Source organism: Spodoptera frugiperda, chromosome 25 (genome assembly GCF_023101765.2).
Source record: "Spodoptera frugiperda isolate SF20-4 chromosome 25, AGI-APGP_CSIRO_Sfru_2.0, whole genome shotgun sequence".
Lineage (NCBI taxonomy): Eukaryota > Metazoa > Arthropoda > Insecta > Lepidoptera > Noctuidae > Spodoptera > Spodoptera frugiperda.
Window position 1 is genome coordinate 21,013,753 of NC_064236.1, and position 18,931 is coordinate 21,032,683.

At 35.2% G+C, this 18,931-nt stretch overlaps 1 protein-coding gene across 1 annotated transcript; it reads left to right on the plus strand.

Moving 5' to 3' along the window:
- Positions 1 to 563: 563 nt before the first annotated feature.
- LOC118266047 (uncharacterized) lies at positions 564 to 2,413 on the plus strand. The gene has a single exon (XM_035579399.2). The coding sequence runs from the start codon at positions 689 to 691 to the stop codon at positions 2,411 to 2,413; it is 1,725 nt and encodes a 574-aa protein (XP_035435292.2). The 5' UTR covers positions 564 to 688.
- The last annotated feature ends 16,518 nt before the right edge of the window (positions 2,414 to 18,931 follow it).

Below are 18,931 nucleotides of genomic sequence, written 5' to 3' on the forward strand. Positions count from 1 at the left end.
TGTTTGTTTGTAATAAATAGGCTCCGAAACTACAGGACCGATTTTAAAAGTTCTTTCACCACGTTATCGAGAAGCTACTTTTTGCTACGTTATCCACGAGTAACATAAGCTACTTTTTGTCCCCGTAAGTAGGTACCACGCGGGCGGAGCCGCGGGCGGAAGCTAGTATATTTATATAAAAGTAATCGATCTGTGTCTGAAAAAACCGACACAAAGTTTGTTCAACCCGGGAATTGAACCCAGGACTTATACCACTAAACTAACGAGGCGTTATATTTATATACTTACATCTAAAAATCTCAACATGTCACGCGTAACATATCACTTTAATTACGAGGCTGGTCTAAAAATTCAGCCAACACTTTAATTAAGGATTCTGTAAAGGATTTGGCAAGGGGTACGTACACTCAGACCCAAGTCAGTTTAGTAAAGTTTGTTTGTTTGTCCGACCGGGAATCGAACCCGGAGCCTTTCGTCCTATAGACACTAATAATTGTGGCATCGAGGATGTCAGACAAAGAATAATGTCTTACCTTAACTTACCTTATTTTGTGAGCAAGACGTCTTTAGTAACAACTTAATATGATATTATTTATATTACATTTTATAATAAAATAATTTATTTACAGACGACGACACAGAAGCAGAACAAACATCTGGAAATTATGAAGTCAGTCGTGGTGATATTATGTACACCGCGCCGTCAACTAGTCGAAGTAGCAGACGACAATCTACAGTAAATTACAGAATTAGTGAGTCTTCGAATGAAGAGCCATTTTCACCACCGGTATCTGAATATTTACCAAGTTCGAGTCCTAGTCCGATAGCAGACTTAGGCAATACTTTACCATCTTCAATATTGAATGACTTCGATTTTAGTTTGAGAGATTGCTTAGGTAATTCTACACTTTTCTCTACTCCAATTTCCACCACTCATAATGATTTAATTTTTATAGCGTCACCTACAGTCGTTTTTATATCTAATCCTCAAAAAACAATTTCTATGGGTAACAAAGACAGTTATGAAAATTTAGCGGTATCATCAGGAAATTACATAGAAGGAGTTAATCCTTTGCCGAATGATGCCGATCTTGAACCCGTATCCACGTTCTGGTATAATGCACCACTTCCTGAAAAGAGCATAACTGCCGCAGAACCTGAAACAGAACCTACATTTACTAGCCCTACAAGAACTCTGCTGACTCTTGAAAGTACTACGGTCATGCTTCGTGAAGCAGAGCCTGCATCCATAGCATGTCGCGACGAATATCCGTTAGTTGAACATAATACTGCTGCAGAACCTGAAAAAGAACTTACATCTACAAGTCTTGCAAAAACTCCACCGACTCTTGAAAATACCCCGGCTATACTACCTGAAGCAGAACCTACATCCATAACATGTTATAACGACGAAACTCTTCCAGTTGGACATAATACTCTCACAGAACCTGAAACAGAACCTACATCTACAAGCCCTGATAGAACTCCACCGGTCTCTTCAATTGCCACAGCTATAGTTCCTCACTCAGACCCTCCAATCATAGCCTGCCACGTTGAAACTCTACCAGCTGGATATAATTCCACCACAGAACCTGAAGCAACGAATTCTCGTCCAGTGTTAGTAACTGAAGCTAATATAAATCCTAGAAAAAGAAAGCGTAATCCCGAAAAATGGTCTCAAACACAAAAAAAAATCAAATTAAATACAGGTCAACAGCCTCAAAAACAGATGCAAGAGCCTTGCAAGTGTAAGCTTAAATGCTTTGAAAAAATACCCAGCGACAGGAGGTTGGTAATATTTAAGCAATTTTGGGCTTGTGGTAACCATGAAACTCAATGGCAATTCATTTTGAAAAACACTGAGATTATAGAACCTAAAGTTATGAAAATTCAGCGTAAGCGTGAACGAAATCGTACACTGGTTTATTATTTGCCGTCAAAAAACGATGTATGCCTTGTGACTAATTTGAAAGTGTGCAAAACTATGTTTCTTAATACGCTAGGTATTAAAGAAAGAACAGTTTACACTGCCATTGATAAGTATGCTAATGGGGACCAAATAACAGACCTTCGAGGAAAACATACCAATAGACCTCATAGAACAGCCAGCGAAACAGAACAGAGTGCAATTCAACATATTCAGTCCTTTCCTTGTATCGAATCTCACTATCTTAGACAAAATTCCAGCCGTCAATATTTGTCACAAGACTTAAATATCTCAAAAATGCATCGTTTGTACAAAGATTGGATATCAGAAAATGAAAACTTTCGTAATACTAAAGTGGCAAGCGAATATCAATATAATCAAATATTTAATACACATTTTAACCTTTCTTTTTCCGGCCGAAGAAGGATTTGTGCAATTTATGTAGCAAATACGACAATTCAACTGAAGAAGGTAAATTACAACTGAAAGAGGATTATGACAGTCATATAAAAAATAAAAACATCATACGAAATATGAAGGATAGTGAAAAAGAATCAGCAGATCCTAATGTGAAAACTGTAGCTGTTTTTGACTTGGAAAAGGTTCTTAGTTTATCGCAATCTAATGTGAATATTTTCCATTATAAAAGGAAATACCCCGCATACAATTTCACTGTGTACAATTTAATATCCCGTCAAGGGTTTTGTTATCTATGGCATGCACAAATTGCAAAAAGGGGTGCGAATGAAATCGCTAGTTGCTTATTACACTTCATTAAATCTGAAGTTAACAGGGGTATAAAGTCAATTTCACTGTATTCAGATAATTGTTCGGGCCAGAACAGAAATCGGTTCATATTCGCAATGTATATTTATGTATCACGTGTATTGAACGTAGAAGTTACACACAGGTTTTTACAAACTGGCCACACTCAGAACGAAGGCGACTCAATGCATGCCTGCATCGAGAAAAATATGAAAAATAAGACATTGTACACGCCTGACCAACTGTACGAAGTAATCATGAATTCAAAAGTACAAAATAAGTTTGTAATTAAAGAAATGAATCAAAATGACTTTTACAACCTAAAAAGTCAAGTCACGACAAGCAAGAATTGGTCACAAGACACAAACGGGCATAAAGTATTTTTCTCAAAAATTAAAGAAATCAAAACAAGTCCCGATGCACCAAATAAATTATTATTTAAATATGATTTCGAAAGTGAATATTTGGTACTAGACACTACAAATCGTACGACGACGACGCGCACACGCAAATCAAATAATGCCAATGCTGTAGATGTTAATGAACTTCCACTTGCATATACTCAATTGTTACCTATTTCTGACGCGTTGTTCAAAGACTTAATTAACCTGTGTAATACAAATGCTATACCTCTACATTACCAAACATTCTATAGAAATTTGTTACCAGCGACTGAATCTCCAAATTTGGAGGTATTTGATTCATCTGAAGAAGAATAACTTTACTAGTTCCCGTATTTTTGATCTCATTATTATTTTAATTTGAATTTTGTTGAATTTTTATATTCATACGTATAAACATATTGATTACTAGCTTTTGCCCGCGACTTCGTCCGCGTGGAACAAATAATGATATCTGGCAGATTTGAGTTTTTTAATTATGTAGTACTAGCTACTTCCGCGCGGTTTCACCCGCTCTGCTCGGCTCCTATTGGTCATAGCGTGATGTTTTATAGTCTATAGCCTTCCTCGATAAATGCACTATCCAACACAAAAAGAATTATTCAATTCGGACCAGTATTTCCGGAGATTAGCGCGTTCAAACAAACAAACGCTTCAGCTTTATAATATTATAAGTATAGATTTTCCAAGTTATACTATTCCACGACTATAATAAATGTATATTATAGTAGGTAAGTGTGGGAGAGCCAAGCTTTGGCACGAATGGGCCGGCTTAACCAGAGTGAATACAATGCTTCCGTTGTGTGAATGAGATTACCGGAGGACCAATTACCCCAAACCCCCCCCCCCCCTTCCCAATTCCTCTACAACCTTTAAATTCCTAACCCCCAAAAGACCTACAACGCATTTGTAACACTTCTAGTGTTTCAAGTGTCCATGGGCGGCGGCGATTACTTACTTTCAGGTGATCCGTCTGAACGTTTGCCGGCTTATTTTTAACGCCAACTAACGTCAACGGGGGGATAATAATTCGAGAGTGTCATCAATCCATGGAAAATCTTATCACCGTGAGTCAGAAAAATGACGTATTTGCAGAACGCCGTCTATAGGTGAATAGATAAAACGTCCGCACAAAGCGTGTTAATTGTGCTAGCGGCATTTTGCTTTTAGTAATTTTACATTATCTCCGAAACTGTATGACCTATTGACATACTGTAAATGGCAAATCTTATCTGTATGATGTCCTTGTGATACTGAAATAATTTATTTTGATAATAATTTAATACTTTGTTGCTTAAATAACCAACCAAAGTAAGTAAGCTGAAAAAAAAATTTTTTTACAATAAATGACGTATAAAAGATGAAATATAAAAGATAGAAATATGGTGTCGCGGACTTTTTTGTAGAAATCATTAAGACAAGCCAGATTGCCATACATTGTTTTAAATTGTTGTTTAGGCAGCGCATGCATATTATTCTGTTTTATGAGCTATTTCTGTCCGACTTGCTAGACAAAAGTTGTGATTGCTCGGTTAATATACATGTTATAAAAATAATTTATAGCCTATAGCACTCAGGAATAATGTAGCTTTCTACCAGTGAAAAAATTTTTAGGATTGGATCATTAGTTCCAGAGATTACCCATTACATACAAACTTACAAACATTACCTCTTTATAATATTAGTATAGATATAGATAAAAAGTAGCCTATGTTCTTTGGTTTTACACTAAAAGTGTCAAAATACAAACTTTCACTGTTACAGTTTTAAAAATGACTACATATAAACAGTCATCCCCCCTTTTTACCCATTCTGCCCTATTTTTTTGACATAAAAAGTAGCCTATGTTGTTCTTCAGGGTCTATTCTATCTCTGTACAGAGACAGTAAAGTAACTTTCGCATTTATAATATTAGTAAGGATTCTGTGCTCCAACGCACACTGCTTTGATGATAGGACGTCACACACCTAGATTGCTTAGACAACAGTGAACTTTATCCTACGTATTATATAGAAAACGTTTGTATGGGATAAAGAAAAGGGCAGTTTTTAGGGTTTTTCCGACAATTATTTGATATTTTCTCGCCGTAAAACCATCCTTGAACTTCGACGAACATAAAAAAAAGAATTGGCCAAATTGGTCCACGCGTTCTTGAGTTATGCGCTTACCAACACATTTAGCGATTAATTTTTATATATAAAAAGATAGATTTGTAGAGAGGTCAATTCTGTACATGAAATATATTTAAAAAAATAAAGTACTATCAGAAGGCGATTAATGATCGACTTAGATGCTAAAAATGCAAATGTAAAAAACTAATCAACGGATTTTAGCGAAACTACAATTATTCTTCATACTCTTGGGCAGGTTATAGTATACTTTTCATCAAGATTCGATCATTAGAACCAGCAGTGAAGGGAAATGTTGTAAAAACGGGAAAAGTTACTCCATTTTTTAAACTTCCGTCGCGTGTGCAGCCTTAATGGTGAAAACTACACAGAAATTATGTTTTTTTTTTAAAGGGGGAAAATCATCCAATTACTTCTCCCGCCTTGGGCGAGGCGAGAGGGAGTGTCCGACTCTTACTGTCTAAAAACCACCCCACTATAAAAGCTTAATAACGTAATAATATATTTATAATAGCTTTAAAGTAGAAGTTGTTTCGTAGACAATATTTTCTCTTCATACTCGCAGCTCGTAGAGAGCATCAAACAGAATTTACAATTTTATCACGCCGCGGAAATCGAATTATCTTTGCTTGCGAAGAACGGAAGCTGAACTATTATGATAGAATACTAGCTTCCGCCCGCGACTCCGTCCGCGCGGATGTCGGTCTTCGCGTGGAAGTTTTATTTCTCCATTTTGAGTAACTCTGACAATGACATCTTATAAATATCTATTGGACCCAAATACGGCGAGGCCCATAATAATTAAGGAGATCCCTCTTTTGAGCTACTGCTGTTGAGCTCGCGTTCTGTAGAATAAAACTGAAAAAATAAGATTTTTTTCTTCGTATTTTTCAGGATAAAAAGTATCCTATAGTAAGGTATAATTATACCAAGTTTCATCAATATCGAACAGTTAATTTTCACGTGATGCCTGAACATACCTACAGACAGACAGACAAAAAAAAAAATCACATATTTGGGTTTGGTATCGATCCAGTAACACCCCCTGCTATTTATTCTTTCAATATTTTCAATGTACAGAATTGACCCTTCTACAGATTTATTATAATATAGCTTTTGCCCGCGACTTCGTTCGCGTGGAATAGTGACTTCCGGCAAATTTTTGGTTTTACCACATAGTTCCCGATCTCGCGGGATCTCTTCAAAAATGAGATGTGGAAGATATTCCAGGGAACTCTTCAAAAATCAACATAATGAGCTCTGCGTTTGAATTTAATAGATGTATACTCACTTAGGGCATTGAAAAAATAGTTTAAAAACGGACTTGAACTAACTTAAAACTAAAGAAAGCTACGAATTACGAATTTATAACAATTAAAAAAGAAACTATATTACAACCTATCCTCTATGCTATAATAACCAAGCTTAAACTAAATAATTTAAAAGAAACGACTTAAATCTAATCTAATTAATTTATAAATTAGACTTACAATTTTATTAAAAAAACTAACTACAGTAACTACTAATAATCGATATCAAACTAAACCTACGTTAAATAGTTTAACCAAAAAACCAGGAAAACCCAACAAATAAACTTATTAATTGACAAATACAACGAAACCAATTTAGAATATACGAAACAGCAGGACCACTACAGACAAATAATCATACGACTGATAATACACTTTTTCTACGATAGTACCGAAGCGCTCGGCCGATACCCAACCAAATGAATGTAACGAAACCATAGCGCGATCTATTTCAATCCCAACGCCATCTATCGAGGATAAAGACAACTTGGATTATTTATTTATACTCCGTTCGGGCATTTTCTTTGTACTAAAAGTTTAATTATATTGATATTATTTTTTTCATACCTTTTTACTATTTATTTACTTTTTTCGATGAATTAAAACAATAACATGAACCGAAGTCGTGTAACGATCGACATAGAATTATTTATAAATAATTTATTTCTTATTTTTATTTTTTGATTTTTGAAATAAAAATATATCTATGTCCTTTCTAAGGTTCTAAACTATATCTGTACCAAATTTCAACCAAATCCGTCAAATAGTTGCGGAGATTAATGGTATAAGCATAGAATGTTCGACGTGATTCTTTAATTTGACATAACTTTTTTATTTATGAACCGATTGACATGAAACAAACACTAAATGTAAATTTAAGCATCCCACAATATATTCGTGAAAACCGCATCCAACTCGGATCAGCCGTTTCTGAGATTAGCGCGCACAGACGACAGACAAACAGACAAACAGACAAACAGACAAACAGACAAACAGACAAACAGACAAACAGACAAAAAAAAAGTTAATTACATTTTTGGGTTCGACATCGACATAACAATAACCCCTGCTATTTTTTTTATTTTTATTTTCAATGTACAGACAGCACTTTTCTACGATTTTATTATATGTATAGATTAATAATTTTAAAACAAAAGGTACTGTGAAAGTATCAAAGGTCTTATTTTGTTAACAAATTATGCATGTCATGTTACCATAGATTTGTATTGAGAAAATAATAATATTTTGTTACATTTATATCCCTTCATTACCAAACATTCTATAGCCTAGAATGTTTGGTAATGAAGGAATTCGTAGAACGAAGATAACGTAGAAGGGAACAAGAATTTTTTGATTTATTGCTTAAAGAAGGTTTTTTTTTTGTTTGTTATCTTAGATTTTTATTGAGAGAACATAATATTTTGTTGTACGGAGCCAAGAAAGAAGTTATTTCGTTAATTGTTACAAATCTTAACAAATGATCTACTGATTAGTTAATCATTTAAAAAAAGTCATTAGTGGTAGTAATCTTCACCGAAACTCCACATTGCTGAATTATTACTGTCAAATTTTATTGTTGATAGTACGAACTTTAATTGTAGCCAAAACTATAATTATAATTTGCTTGAAATAAAAAAATAATGAACACAAAAAATGCATTTCCTTTTTTTCCCTTTAGTCATAAATATTAACTCTAAGTAATATGTGTTAATATGCAGCTAACTTTTCTTTAACATAATAATGGAATAAGTAATTATCTTTGTTTATTTAAGCTACCTTAGCAAGCCCCTAAATTGAAAAATGGGGTAAGTATTGCTAATACATTTCAAACATAATTGTAATAAAGGAAATAATGTAGTAATCTTACTTATACTAGCATAAATGTTTGTATTTACAAGTTCATTACTGCTTTAATACAACATACTTTTTGAAATATTTTTTCTTTTCTGGCAAAGTCTGGCATACATTTTGATACTCAGAATCCTGTATTTCATTACATTTTGAAAAATAGCATAATATTTTTTTTTTACAATTCCTAATAAACTTTAAACATTAGTACTAACTTAAATACAACACGCAGTGCAACTTTTTTTTCTCCTTTTTTTGATACAAGAATAATTCTTCTTCGTTTGAAAATAAAGTAAATATGCCCATAAATTCAATTTTTTCGCCATACTGAAAAATCACCATTTTCGTCTTATGCCTTTTTTCCACTGGGGGTACGTTGTGTTCAAAATTAAATATAAGTTACACAAAATGATTCATATAAATCTTTATGTCCCCCTTAACTTGTCTATAATCAATGTGAAAAAGGGAACAAGTAACTATTCTTCATATTTTTTAAATTTTAATCATGTTGTGGTAATGTTATGGTAAGTTTATAACAAATACACGTGTTTCTGATAGTTAATAACTTATTATTCCATTGAATTACTTAGTTATCATAAAAAATATTCCAAATGCGTATCCTTTTTCACTTGTGTAAATGAACTTTTGATTTAAATGTAAAGGGGTATAAATTATTTTATACCCTATTTCGGAAACTATTAAGTTTACATAAAAAAATAACTCCGTAATAGCAAAGAGCATAAATCTTTTACCTATAAAACACATCACATGTATTTAATTCGGCAGCAGTTTGACCGCTATAAATACCGAAACATCGCGCGGAGCGTTTTTTGCGTCTCCTGTAAAGTTGCATTTTTAGACTTACACCCCTTTTCACTAGAGCCACAGATTTATGTCTATGAGTTTCCGATATTTCGGCACTGTTGCAAGCGCCATTATCACGGATGAACTGGAGTATAATATGTTGGTGGATGTTTAGGAGCAGACAAATCGGTGTACCGTCTTTCGAGTTCGTTTTTTGCTGACACCGCTGCCACTGTCAATAATTGTATTACTTCTAACTCGATTCACTTCTCGACACACAAAACTCACTGTGTCCGCTCGCGAACTTTCTTCTTTCTTGGCACTTTTGCGGGTTTTACACAATTGGACCACTGGATTCCAAGCTCTAGACGGTTGAAACCCATCCTCCCGGTTGAAGTTTTTGTACTTGGTTATCTCAATAGCTTCTCTCACCAGTCTAGTTATATAGTGGCGATCTGTCGAGATAACTTGAGGGTTATGTAACTCAATCCAGTGGTTTGATCCAGCCTCTAAGAGGTTTTTTTTATGTTAAATAGGCCGACGTTTGGCCGCTACCTCGCCTGATGGTAAGTGATGATGCGGCCTAAGATGAAGCACCTCTGTCCATTAGCAACCTATTCACTCGGGCTTTGAAGACATCCAGGTTATACTCATCAGGAAACACAGACTCCGGCAAGGAGTTCCACTCCCTAGCAGTTCGCACAAGGAAGCTTGAAGCGAAGCGCTTCGTGCGAGTGGGTGGGATATCCACCATGAAACGGTGACGCCTCGCCGATTGTCTTGTGGTTCGATGATGGAAAGGACTAGGAGGAATCAAGTTGTGCAGTTCCCCCGCACACTCTCCGAAATGTATCCGGTAAAAAACGGAAAGGCTTGCGACCTTGCGCCTGTGTTCAAGGCTTTGAAGCCGGGCCTCCACAAGCGCATCATCATTGATGAGCTTCTTGGCACGCCTTTCAATGTGTTCGAGCGCATCCAGTTGGTATTTGGCCGAGCCGTCCCAAAGGTGAGAACAGTACTCCATACATGACCGAACCTGCGCTTGGTACAGGCTCAGCAGTTGTTTCGGTGTGAAGTACCGTCTCACCTTCGAGAGGATACCCAACTTCCTACCAGCCAGATGCGCCTTCGACTCTCTATAAGAGCCGAAGTTTAGCGTTGGCGATAGAGTTACGCCCAGAAGCTCAAGATGATCCGATATTGGAACAGATACATTTCGGAAAGTAGGAGCCAGCGGAAACTGACTCCGTTTGGCAGAGAATAGACACGCCTGGATTTTGGTAGCGTTGAACTTGACCAAGTTGGCGTCACCCCAATCGGGGACCGCATTTAAGGACGAGTTCAACCGTTTGACCATTGATTCTCATGGTGTTGAGCTATAGTAGATTTTTGTGCGTCATTTTTTTTCACCGCTCTAATATGCTCAGAGGTTCTACAAGCCACAGTACGCTTAGTCTGACCGATATATGATTTACCACAGCTACAGTTCACTTTATAGATACCAGGTCTTTCTAGATGGAAGCTGTTTTTCGGCGAACGCAGCATTTGAGAAACATTTTGGAAAGAAGTGAAGACAGTCTTTATGGTATATTTTCTGGAGAATGTTAGCAACCTTATCTGTCACTCCCTTCACGTATGGCATAAATGCTGGTTGCCTCTCAACCTCGCACCTCCGATGTCTATTGGAGGGTTTCTTCTTGTGCTTTGCAATCCTATCCGTTACTCTGCAGCACCTTCATCACATATATGTCAGCTTCTCCTGTAAGTATTCCTCGTCGCATTAATCATATGTGCTACTCACCATCCGTGAGTGAGGTAACTACAGAATTTAGTTGTTTAGGATGGTGGTGAGAATCAGCTTGTAAATATCGGTCAATGTAAGTCAATTTCCTGTAAACCGAGTGGCCCACGGCAATGTCCTTTCATTTTCTAACTCATAGGTGAAGTTAATTTTCGTATGCATGTTGTTTGGATGTGCTAAGCATACTTTCACCCCTTGTTCGCCCCCTCTATGACACAGAAAACGTCATCGACATACCTCTTCCAAAGTTTTATTGATGTAGTGGCAGTGGAGATAGCCAACTGTTCGAAATGTTCCATCCAAATGTTGGCTATCACCGGAGCTACTGGACTGCCCATTGTCACACCATCAAGCTGTAGGTAGAATTGACCTTGGTATACGAAGTAACTGGTACACAAGCAATGATGAAGCAGCAACCGATAAACAAAAAGGGGGTATACATCAAGTACACGGTACATATCAAGTACACGGCTTCTAGATAACATAACAAACGATACGGGAAGGGTTTTTTAAACTAATTTTTTCATGGTACCAAGTTATGAATTTTCAAATCGTGCCGCCGCGTGATTCAAAATTAGGTAGACAGGTACTAGGCGATCAGATTGACAGAATAAATGTTTCGTAATATTAGCGAGTGATCCCTGTAGTGTTGTGACATATTTATATGATTTAAAGTCAAGAACCATGCGATACCAAGTATTTGTTAACAATTTTTTTTAAAACGTTTTTTGTGCTGGAACTTTGTGCAGAGATTCAATTCAATCTGTATTCATCAGGGCTTCTTGATGTATATGGGTATTTTGTTACACGTTGTATACTCTACCGAATAAAAAAAGAATCACGCAAATCGGCCCAGAACTATTTAAGGAATCGATCATCTACGAACTATCGCAAAAAAATGACGACAAGTACTTATTATAATGCTAATAAAATAAAAACCACTGAACCAATCTGAATTAAATTTAAATCGGTTAAAAATAAACTAGTGATTTCATCTTGACATCAAAAACCAAATAAAATCCAACATTATATTTTGTATTACAATGAAAACTGAAGTGAATCACAGGTATTTTACGTGTAAACAGAGTAAATACTTTTATTTTGTTGTCATTGTATAAAATAATTACTAGTGTGTATACGAGATTATATCACTTTTTGTTTGTAAACTTAAATATAATTATTTTCAGATAATTTCTTTATACAGACCGTAATTCAGTAATGAATACGTCTACGGTTATGCGGTTTTCCCAGATGAAAAAGCGGAAAATATAAGTATAACTTTGTCATTAACTAATTTTCATAAAAACATGCACTTATCTTGTTCTCCCAGAATACCCTCTTATTAATAATAATAGTCTATAATCCAATAACTTAATCACCAACATTTTATAACATGTTGTATTTGCTAAATACATGTTTGAAGTCGTCCATTTTATGGAAATACATTAAAACACATTAAATTAAGTATGAGATTCATGAAAGTCGAATTGCAGGAAGACCAGTCTGGAGAAGTGTTTTCCAAACAACTGCTCAATATTGTTAATGGTAATATTGCACTTGATACATCATCTGGATACATTACATTCCCTACCATTTTTTGTAACTTTTGTGAATCAAAGACGGAACTTATGGAGATGGTTTTCCTAAACATTACATAAATCACGTTTGGTTAAGCGAACATGTGTAAGCAAACATTTTTTTCGGCCGCAAAAATGTGGATGTGAAATGAATTTTCAGATTCAAGACAAAATAGCTGGCAAATTGAAGAATTTTACAAATCCGTAGATTCCGTTACTAATGAATATGAAGTTGTCAATTATCCAACATAATTATTAAATTCGCTGGAATTACAAATCAGTAGATTCCGTTACTAATGAATATGAAGTTGTCAATTATCCAACAGAATTATTAAATTCGCTGGAATTACAAATCAGTTGATTCCGTTACTAATGAAGAAGAAGTTGTCAATTATCCAACAGAATTATTAAATTCGCTGGAATTGCCCGGCATTCCACCTCAAAATCTGCAAGTAAAAATCGGATCAGTAATTATTATGTTACGGAAAATAAACCAGCCACGTCTGTGTAATGGCGCCCGTCTTGCGGTGAAGAAATTATTGAACAATGTCATCGAAGTCACAATTTTAAATTAAAAGAGAAGTACAAAGGCGAAGATGTTTTAACCCCACGCATCCCTATGATACCGAACGACATGCCATTCAGTTTTAAGCGTTTACAGTTTCCAGTGCGGCTTGCATTTGCAATGTCAATAAATAAATCGCAAGGGCAGTCGCTAAGTGTATGTGGCATTAACCTAAAGAATCCATGTTTTTCACATGGCCAATTATATGTCGCCTGTGTCGGAAAACCATCCACATTGTTTATTTACGCGCCAGTACATAAAACTAAAAATATAGTGAATCAAAAAGCATTACAGTAGAGAGAAGCAGTGAAGGGTACAGAGACTATTCTATTGCTTTCTAGAGCGCGCGTGGTATTGAGCTCAGTGATTACTTTAAAATGCCAAGTTGTTCAATAGCGATTTGTAAAAATATTTGTAAAATTATTCTAGAATCCTATGGAATAAACACTATTATTTTATTTTACTTTATTTTTAAGAAAACTTACAGCTAATACATCTTTTAGTTATTTGACAATAAGTAAAATACGGCCAATTACAAGTTTCCACTTATAAATGACACATGATAGGTACATATAGCCAACACGACAGAATTCGCTTACGGCACACACTAAAAAATACATTTCTTCATCAAAATAAAAAATACTTATAGATAAAAACAAAAACCATAAATGACACCGTGAAATGTAGAAAGTTATTAAAAAGGACATGGCTAAACCAAAGTATGGACGTCGTAACCCGTACAAATAAATATTGTATAAATATGGTACCCAGCAATAAATAAAGCCGCATAATTAAAAATTGATATTTTGTAATTAAGAAGATCCAGAAACTTGGCATATCTGCGCAATCCTGAAAATAAAGTAGCGTTCCTAGGTCAAACAACGTTACAAAAACTTCAAACTATACATTGCTATGAACTTTTACCAAGGCGTTTTGATGTACCTGAGCCGAAAGTTATTTATATATGAGGTAGATAGGTAAACAATTCTGCTTATACTAGATAATGAACATAAAGTAACCAAGGACAGACACAAAATATATAGTAAGATTGTGCAATCTTATACAAAATATATGTTTTGTGTCGATCAAAACATTTACAATTATTTGGTTTCAGAAAAAAGTCATTATATTACCGTTATTAAAAATTGATGTTCCTTTAATTATTTCGATTTGATTTTCGGGGAAACTAATGTCCTAATAATAGCTTGCAGTACCTACTTCCGTGTTGTCATGTCAAACCACAACAGAAAAAAATCAATTATGAAACTTATTTTTGTTAATTTTTGTTCACCAAGTTATAAGAATTAGTTAAACACAAAATAATTCATAAGTGAATATTTAAATGATACGGGTTAGCGTGAAATTCGTATTCTTGTTATTATGCCTGGGTCAGTCATTTAGCCATCTCCTTTATAAAATTAATAAGTTACTACTCAAAAAATATGCAACACAATATTTTCTTTAATTGACGGATGCTGGTTGTAAACAGATCCAGCTCGGTATCCTGACACGCTGCATTAAAAGTTCTGCAAGCTCGCAACATAAAAGAGTTCTGCCTATAGGCCGTTTTAACAATTGGTACATTAAGGAGATGTGGTCGCCACCAAAACATGTTTTGTAATCAATTCGGGATTTTTTTACCAAAATCAAAAATGATGAATATCTCAGAAACTAGCCACTTTCCGCCCAAGGACCTAAGGGCTAATTTTGTAGGAAATTAGTTGTATTATCACCTCCCGAGAGGAATACGTCGAATTCAAAGTCACCCTGTATATGCTGTAGATTTCATTTGAAACTTTCAAAGAATATTGGTTTGAACGAGATATCATTATTACTTTTTCAGAAATAATACTAATAGAACTCGTCCATGAAGCCAACTTGGTCACGTTCAACGCTACCAAAACCCAGGCATGTCTATTGGAGGAAACGCCCGGGTGTCATCTACACTAAACTTCGGCTCCTATAATAGAGTCGCATCTGGCTGGTAGGAAGTTGGGTATCCTCTGGTGGGTGAAACGGTAATTCATACCGAAACAATTGCTGAGACTGTACCAAGCGCAGGTTCGGTCATGTATGGAGTACTGTTCTCACCTTTGGGACGATCCGTGGCCAGCTAGAAGTCCAGACCTGACCCCTATGATTTTTATGTGTGGGGGCACATGAAAAGTTTGGTGTATAATGAACCGAACCCAATACAAAATATTGATGTTTTGAGATGAAAAATAATTGATGCCGCTAATGAAATAAGAAGAGGTTTAACGACTGGTGTGGTAAAAAGTGGCCTACGACACAGAATGCGTGAATGTGCGAAACAGGGGCGGACATGTGGAACATGTACTGTAAAAATAAATAATAAACCTCATTTGTTACCTATTTCAATTGTTTTATTTTGTTATCTGACTCAAGTTAAATTTGAAGCTTAAATATCGATATTCTTATTACTACCTTGTAGTACTTCATCAATGTTTTGGCAAAAATTCAAATTATTCCCTATCATGTTATACCTTACTGAAATAAAATTTGATTTGATTTGATTTCAGAAAGCTGAAGAATTGTAGATATTTTAACGCACATTTGCAGCACAGTTGTCATAGACTTTTTTTCAATATCTTACAAAGAAAAACAACTTATCACAAATTTATTTCTGTTTTTTAACATTCGATCGTCTGCTATGACTCAGTTGGTACAGTTATTTACAGTTTTAGTGTTTAAAATAATAAAGCAACTAATCTACTACAAAAAAAGCAAAAACAAAACAAAATTTAGCCACCAAAGACAAAACAAGGGAGAAATAGCCAAAAAATGGGAAATTTTATCAAAAAAGTTAAAATGCCGATAATTTGAAAACGGTTAAGTTTGGGATATGGGGTCCCATGGTCAAATCAGTCAGGGATGATGTAAACTATCACGTCTTAAATATTTAGGTCGACTTAACCTTTAACCCTGTATATGGTTTATGTTTCTTTATATTTCTTTATATTATTATTGTGTTGGTAACACTGTGTGGCGCGAAATTTTGAGCGTTGCAAAAATATAATTATTTTATATAATTGTAAAGTTAATATAAAAGTAAAGCGTGTTTAATCTAAGACTTGTGTTTAGACACTTCTTGGGCACAAGCTGCACGTTGGCTAGCTTCCATGCAACCGGCGCTTGACCCGTCTCCAAATAAAGCTAAAACAGACGTGTCAGGATTGGAGACAACTCAGGCGCACAGGTTTTTAAAACTATAACTGGGATTCCGTCGGGTCCACCGGCCTTGTTCACGTTGATATTACGCAACGTTTCATACATATGTATACTTCCTTCTGTCAAATTCGAATTTTTGACATACTAGTCTCGCAAAATCTATGGAGAGACGGAGGCAAAGCGCCACCAGTATCGAAACGTGAAGACTCCGCAAATAAATAGAGAAGCAAACAGGTTTGCCTTTTCTACTGCGGTGTGTGCCAGCGTCCTATCAGACCCGAGGAGAGGGGGAAGTAAGTAAGTGGCGGCAGAAGTTCGATTCAACCGCCTTGACCAGGGACCAAAATGCTTTATGCGTTATGCCCGGTATCTCAGTAAAACTATGATCAATAGAACATCATATTTAATCACACTGTATTGAACAAAAGAGCAATCAATTGTCTACATTATACCTTGAATTTCTATTCAAATTTTCGCCCTGCCTACAGGCAGAACTATATTGTTTCCAGTACCACGAATTGTGGGTATTGTATCTAGGTAGTTGTTCCGATAACTTATTGAATGCCTATTGTCTAGTAGTTGCGGTATTATGACGTAATAATGTACATTGGCTAGTAGACTAGTGCAGATACCTCTTATAAAGGGAAAAAGTAATAAAAATTTACTTATAGTACAATGAAACCTATTGGAAATGGAAGAGAAAATGCTAAAAATGGAAGAAAACAAAAATGGGCATTGTTCAAAAAAAATACCTTGTGTTTTTATTGAATTTTTTGATAATATAGACCATTTAAAGAAACTAATTTGAATATTTTGATAAAAGGATCAGAAACCACTTCAAAAATATTTTTTTAAGATTTTCCACATTTTGATATGGGTGACGTCATCATTAGGCACAGAACGATAGTATCTATTCTGTGCCATAGTGTGGTTGCATTAAAAAAGTACAACTGTCAATAATAGCTGTCTGAATAGAACTGTCAATAATAATAACCTTAATATAGGCTGTAAACAATAAAACCTGTGATAAAACGTAATTTAACATGTGATATGGACAATCATGGGACTGACAATATCAGAGGAGTATATTACTTCTGTGATACTTACATTAAAATGATCTTCGCGACAATACATAGTATAAACTTTGTAATAATTCGCACCAGCTTCTCGACACCACTTCTATCGTAAGTCTTCCCTATTGCGAACGAAGATTTTGTTTGGACTATTTTTACAATTACTACTGCAACTTGGAACAAAGCACTTTCTGTATTCGATTTTCACTTTATGCAGAAGAAACTTAGAATTTGAAACTTTGTATTTTTTGTAAACAAAACCGAAACAAACTGACATGACATTTATATTTGACAGTTGTAGGTTTGATTCAAAACTTTTTAATTTTTGAAAAATGCGGCAACAATCCTAATGTATATGTTACAGCCAAAGTAATAAATCTCGTTATTATATATACTGTCTAGCAATTATATATAACGTCTACTCAATTTAGATAAAGTGATAAATTACACAAAATTAATCACTTTAACTAGCAATTTTATATACTATCTTCAACGACTTGGATAACGTAATAAAACGAGCAGCATGCAAGCAAAAATGCACCATCTGTCAGGCAGGGTTTCTATCATGGCTCCGGCGCTGCGGACCTCCGGCGGCCCCACGCGTACTAATCGTCGCAGACGGCTTTCGCTCACCACCGCAGCTTCGGCTTGTTGGCCGGCTTCGCCGGCCAGCCTCAGCCGCGGTGGCTCGCTAGCAGCCTCCTGCTCCTCAGCCCGCGGGCCGCCTCGGTCCTACGCGCCTACGCGATTTTAAATTGCACTCTAGGGGTAGGACAAACAAGACTACGTGGGGTCGGTTTTGTAGCAATTCGGTTCTGTCACTAACTTTTGTTGCACAGCATATGCAATTTTTAAGCAACATTATAATTTAATTCTTACAGAAACTATAGCAAATTAGTTTTATCGGAATTATGTATAGGGTACTACAAGTTCACCACCACCATTTCCTAATAAAATTTATGCCAAAACAAATTAGTCTTTGATCTTAAAGACAATTTTTTTTTCTTACAAGTTATTCTTACAAGTAAGGCTCTTGTATCATTTTGAGTTTCACATGTATTATTACTTTGACTAACATAGACTCCCTCTTATAAATAATGTCCAGATAAAGTGATTAATTTATTACATTATCTAGTGAATTTGCCACTTATATATAATGACCAGTCATTATAAATAATTGCTATTTAATCACTATGACTGTAACATATACGTTCTATTATGACGCGATTTGAAGGACAAGCAAGGTCAACCGTATTTTAACGAAATATCAATAAATAATAAATATTTTAATTTTTTAATTACTCCATAATGATTAGTAAGTCTATTCCTCGAAATGGTTTTTCAATTACGAAATTTTATAAATTATGAACAATGCCCATTATCGTAAAAAGGGGTCGAAAGTTTTTGCATCACGTATTAATATATAGATTCCTCAAATATTTATGCGTGCGTTCAGAAATAATGACAAATTATCAACAGTTACGCGTGTGTTTAGAAATTTATTTTGTGTAAATTAAAGTTTCTATTCACGTTTTCGAACAA

What these genes read in the sequence shown, in the direction of transcription:
- LOC118266047 (XM_035579399.2), top strand. Translation starts at nt 689, where the DNA reads ATGTACACCGCGCCGTCAACTAGTCGAAGTAGCAGACGACAATCTACA.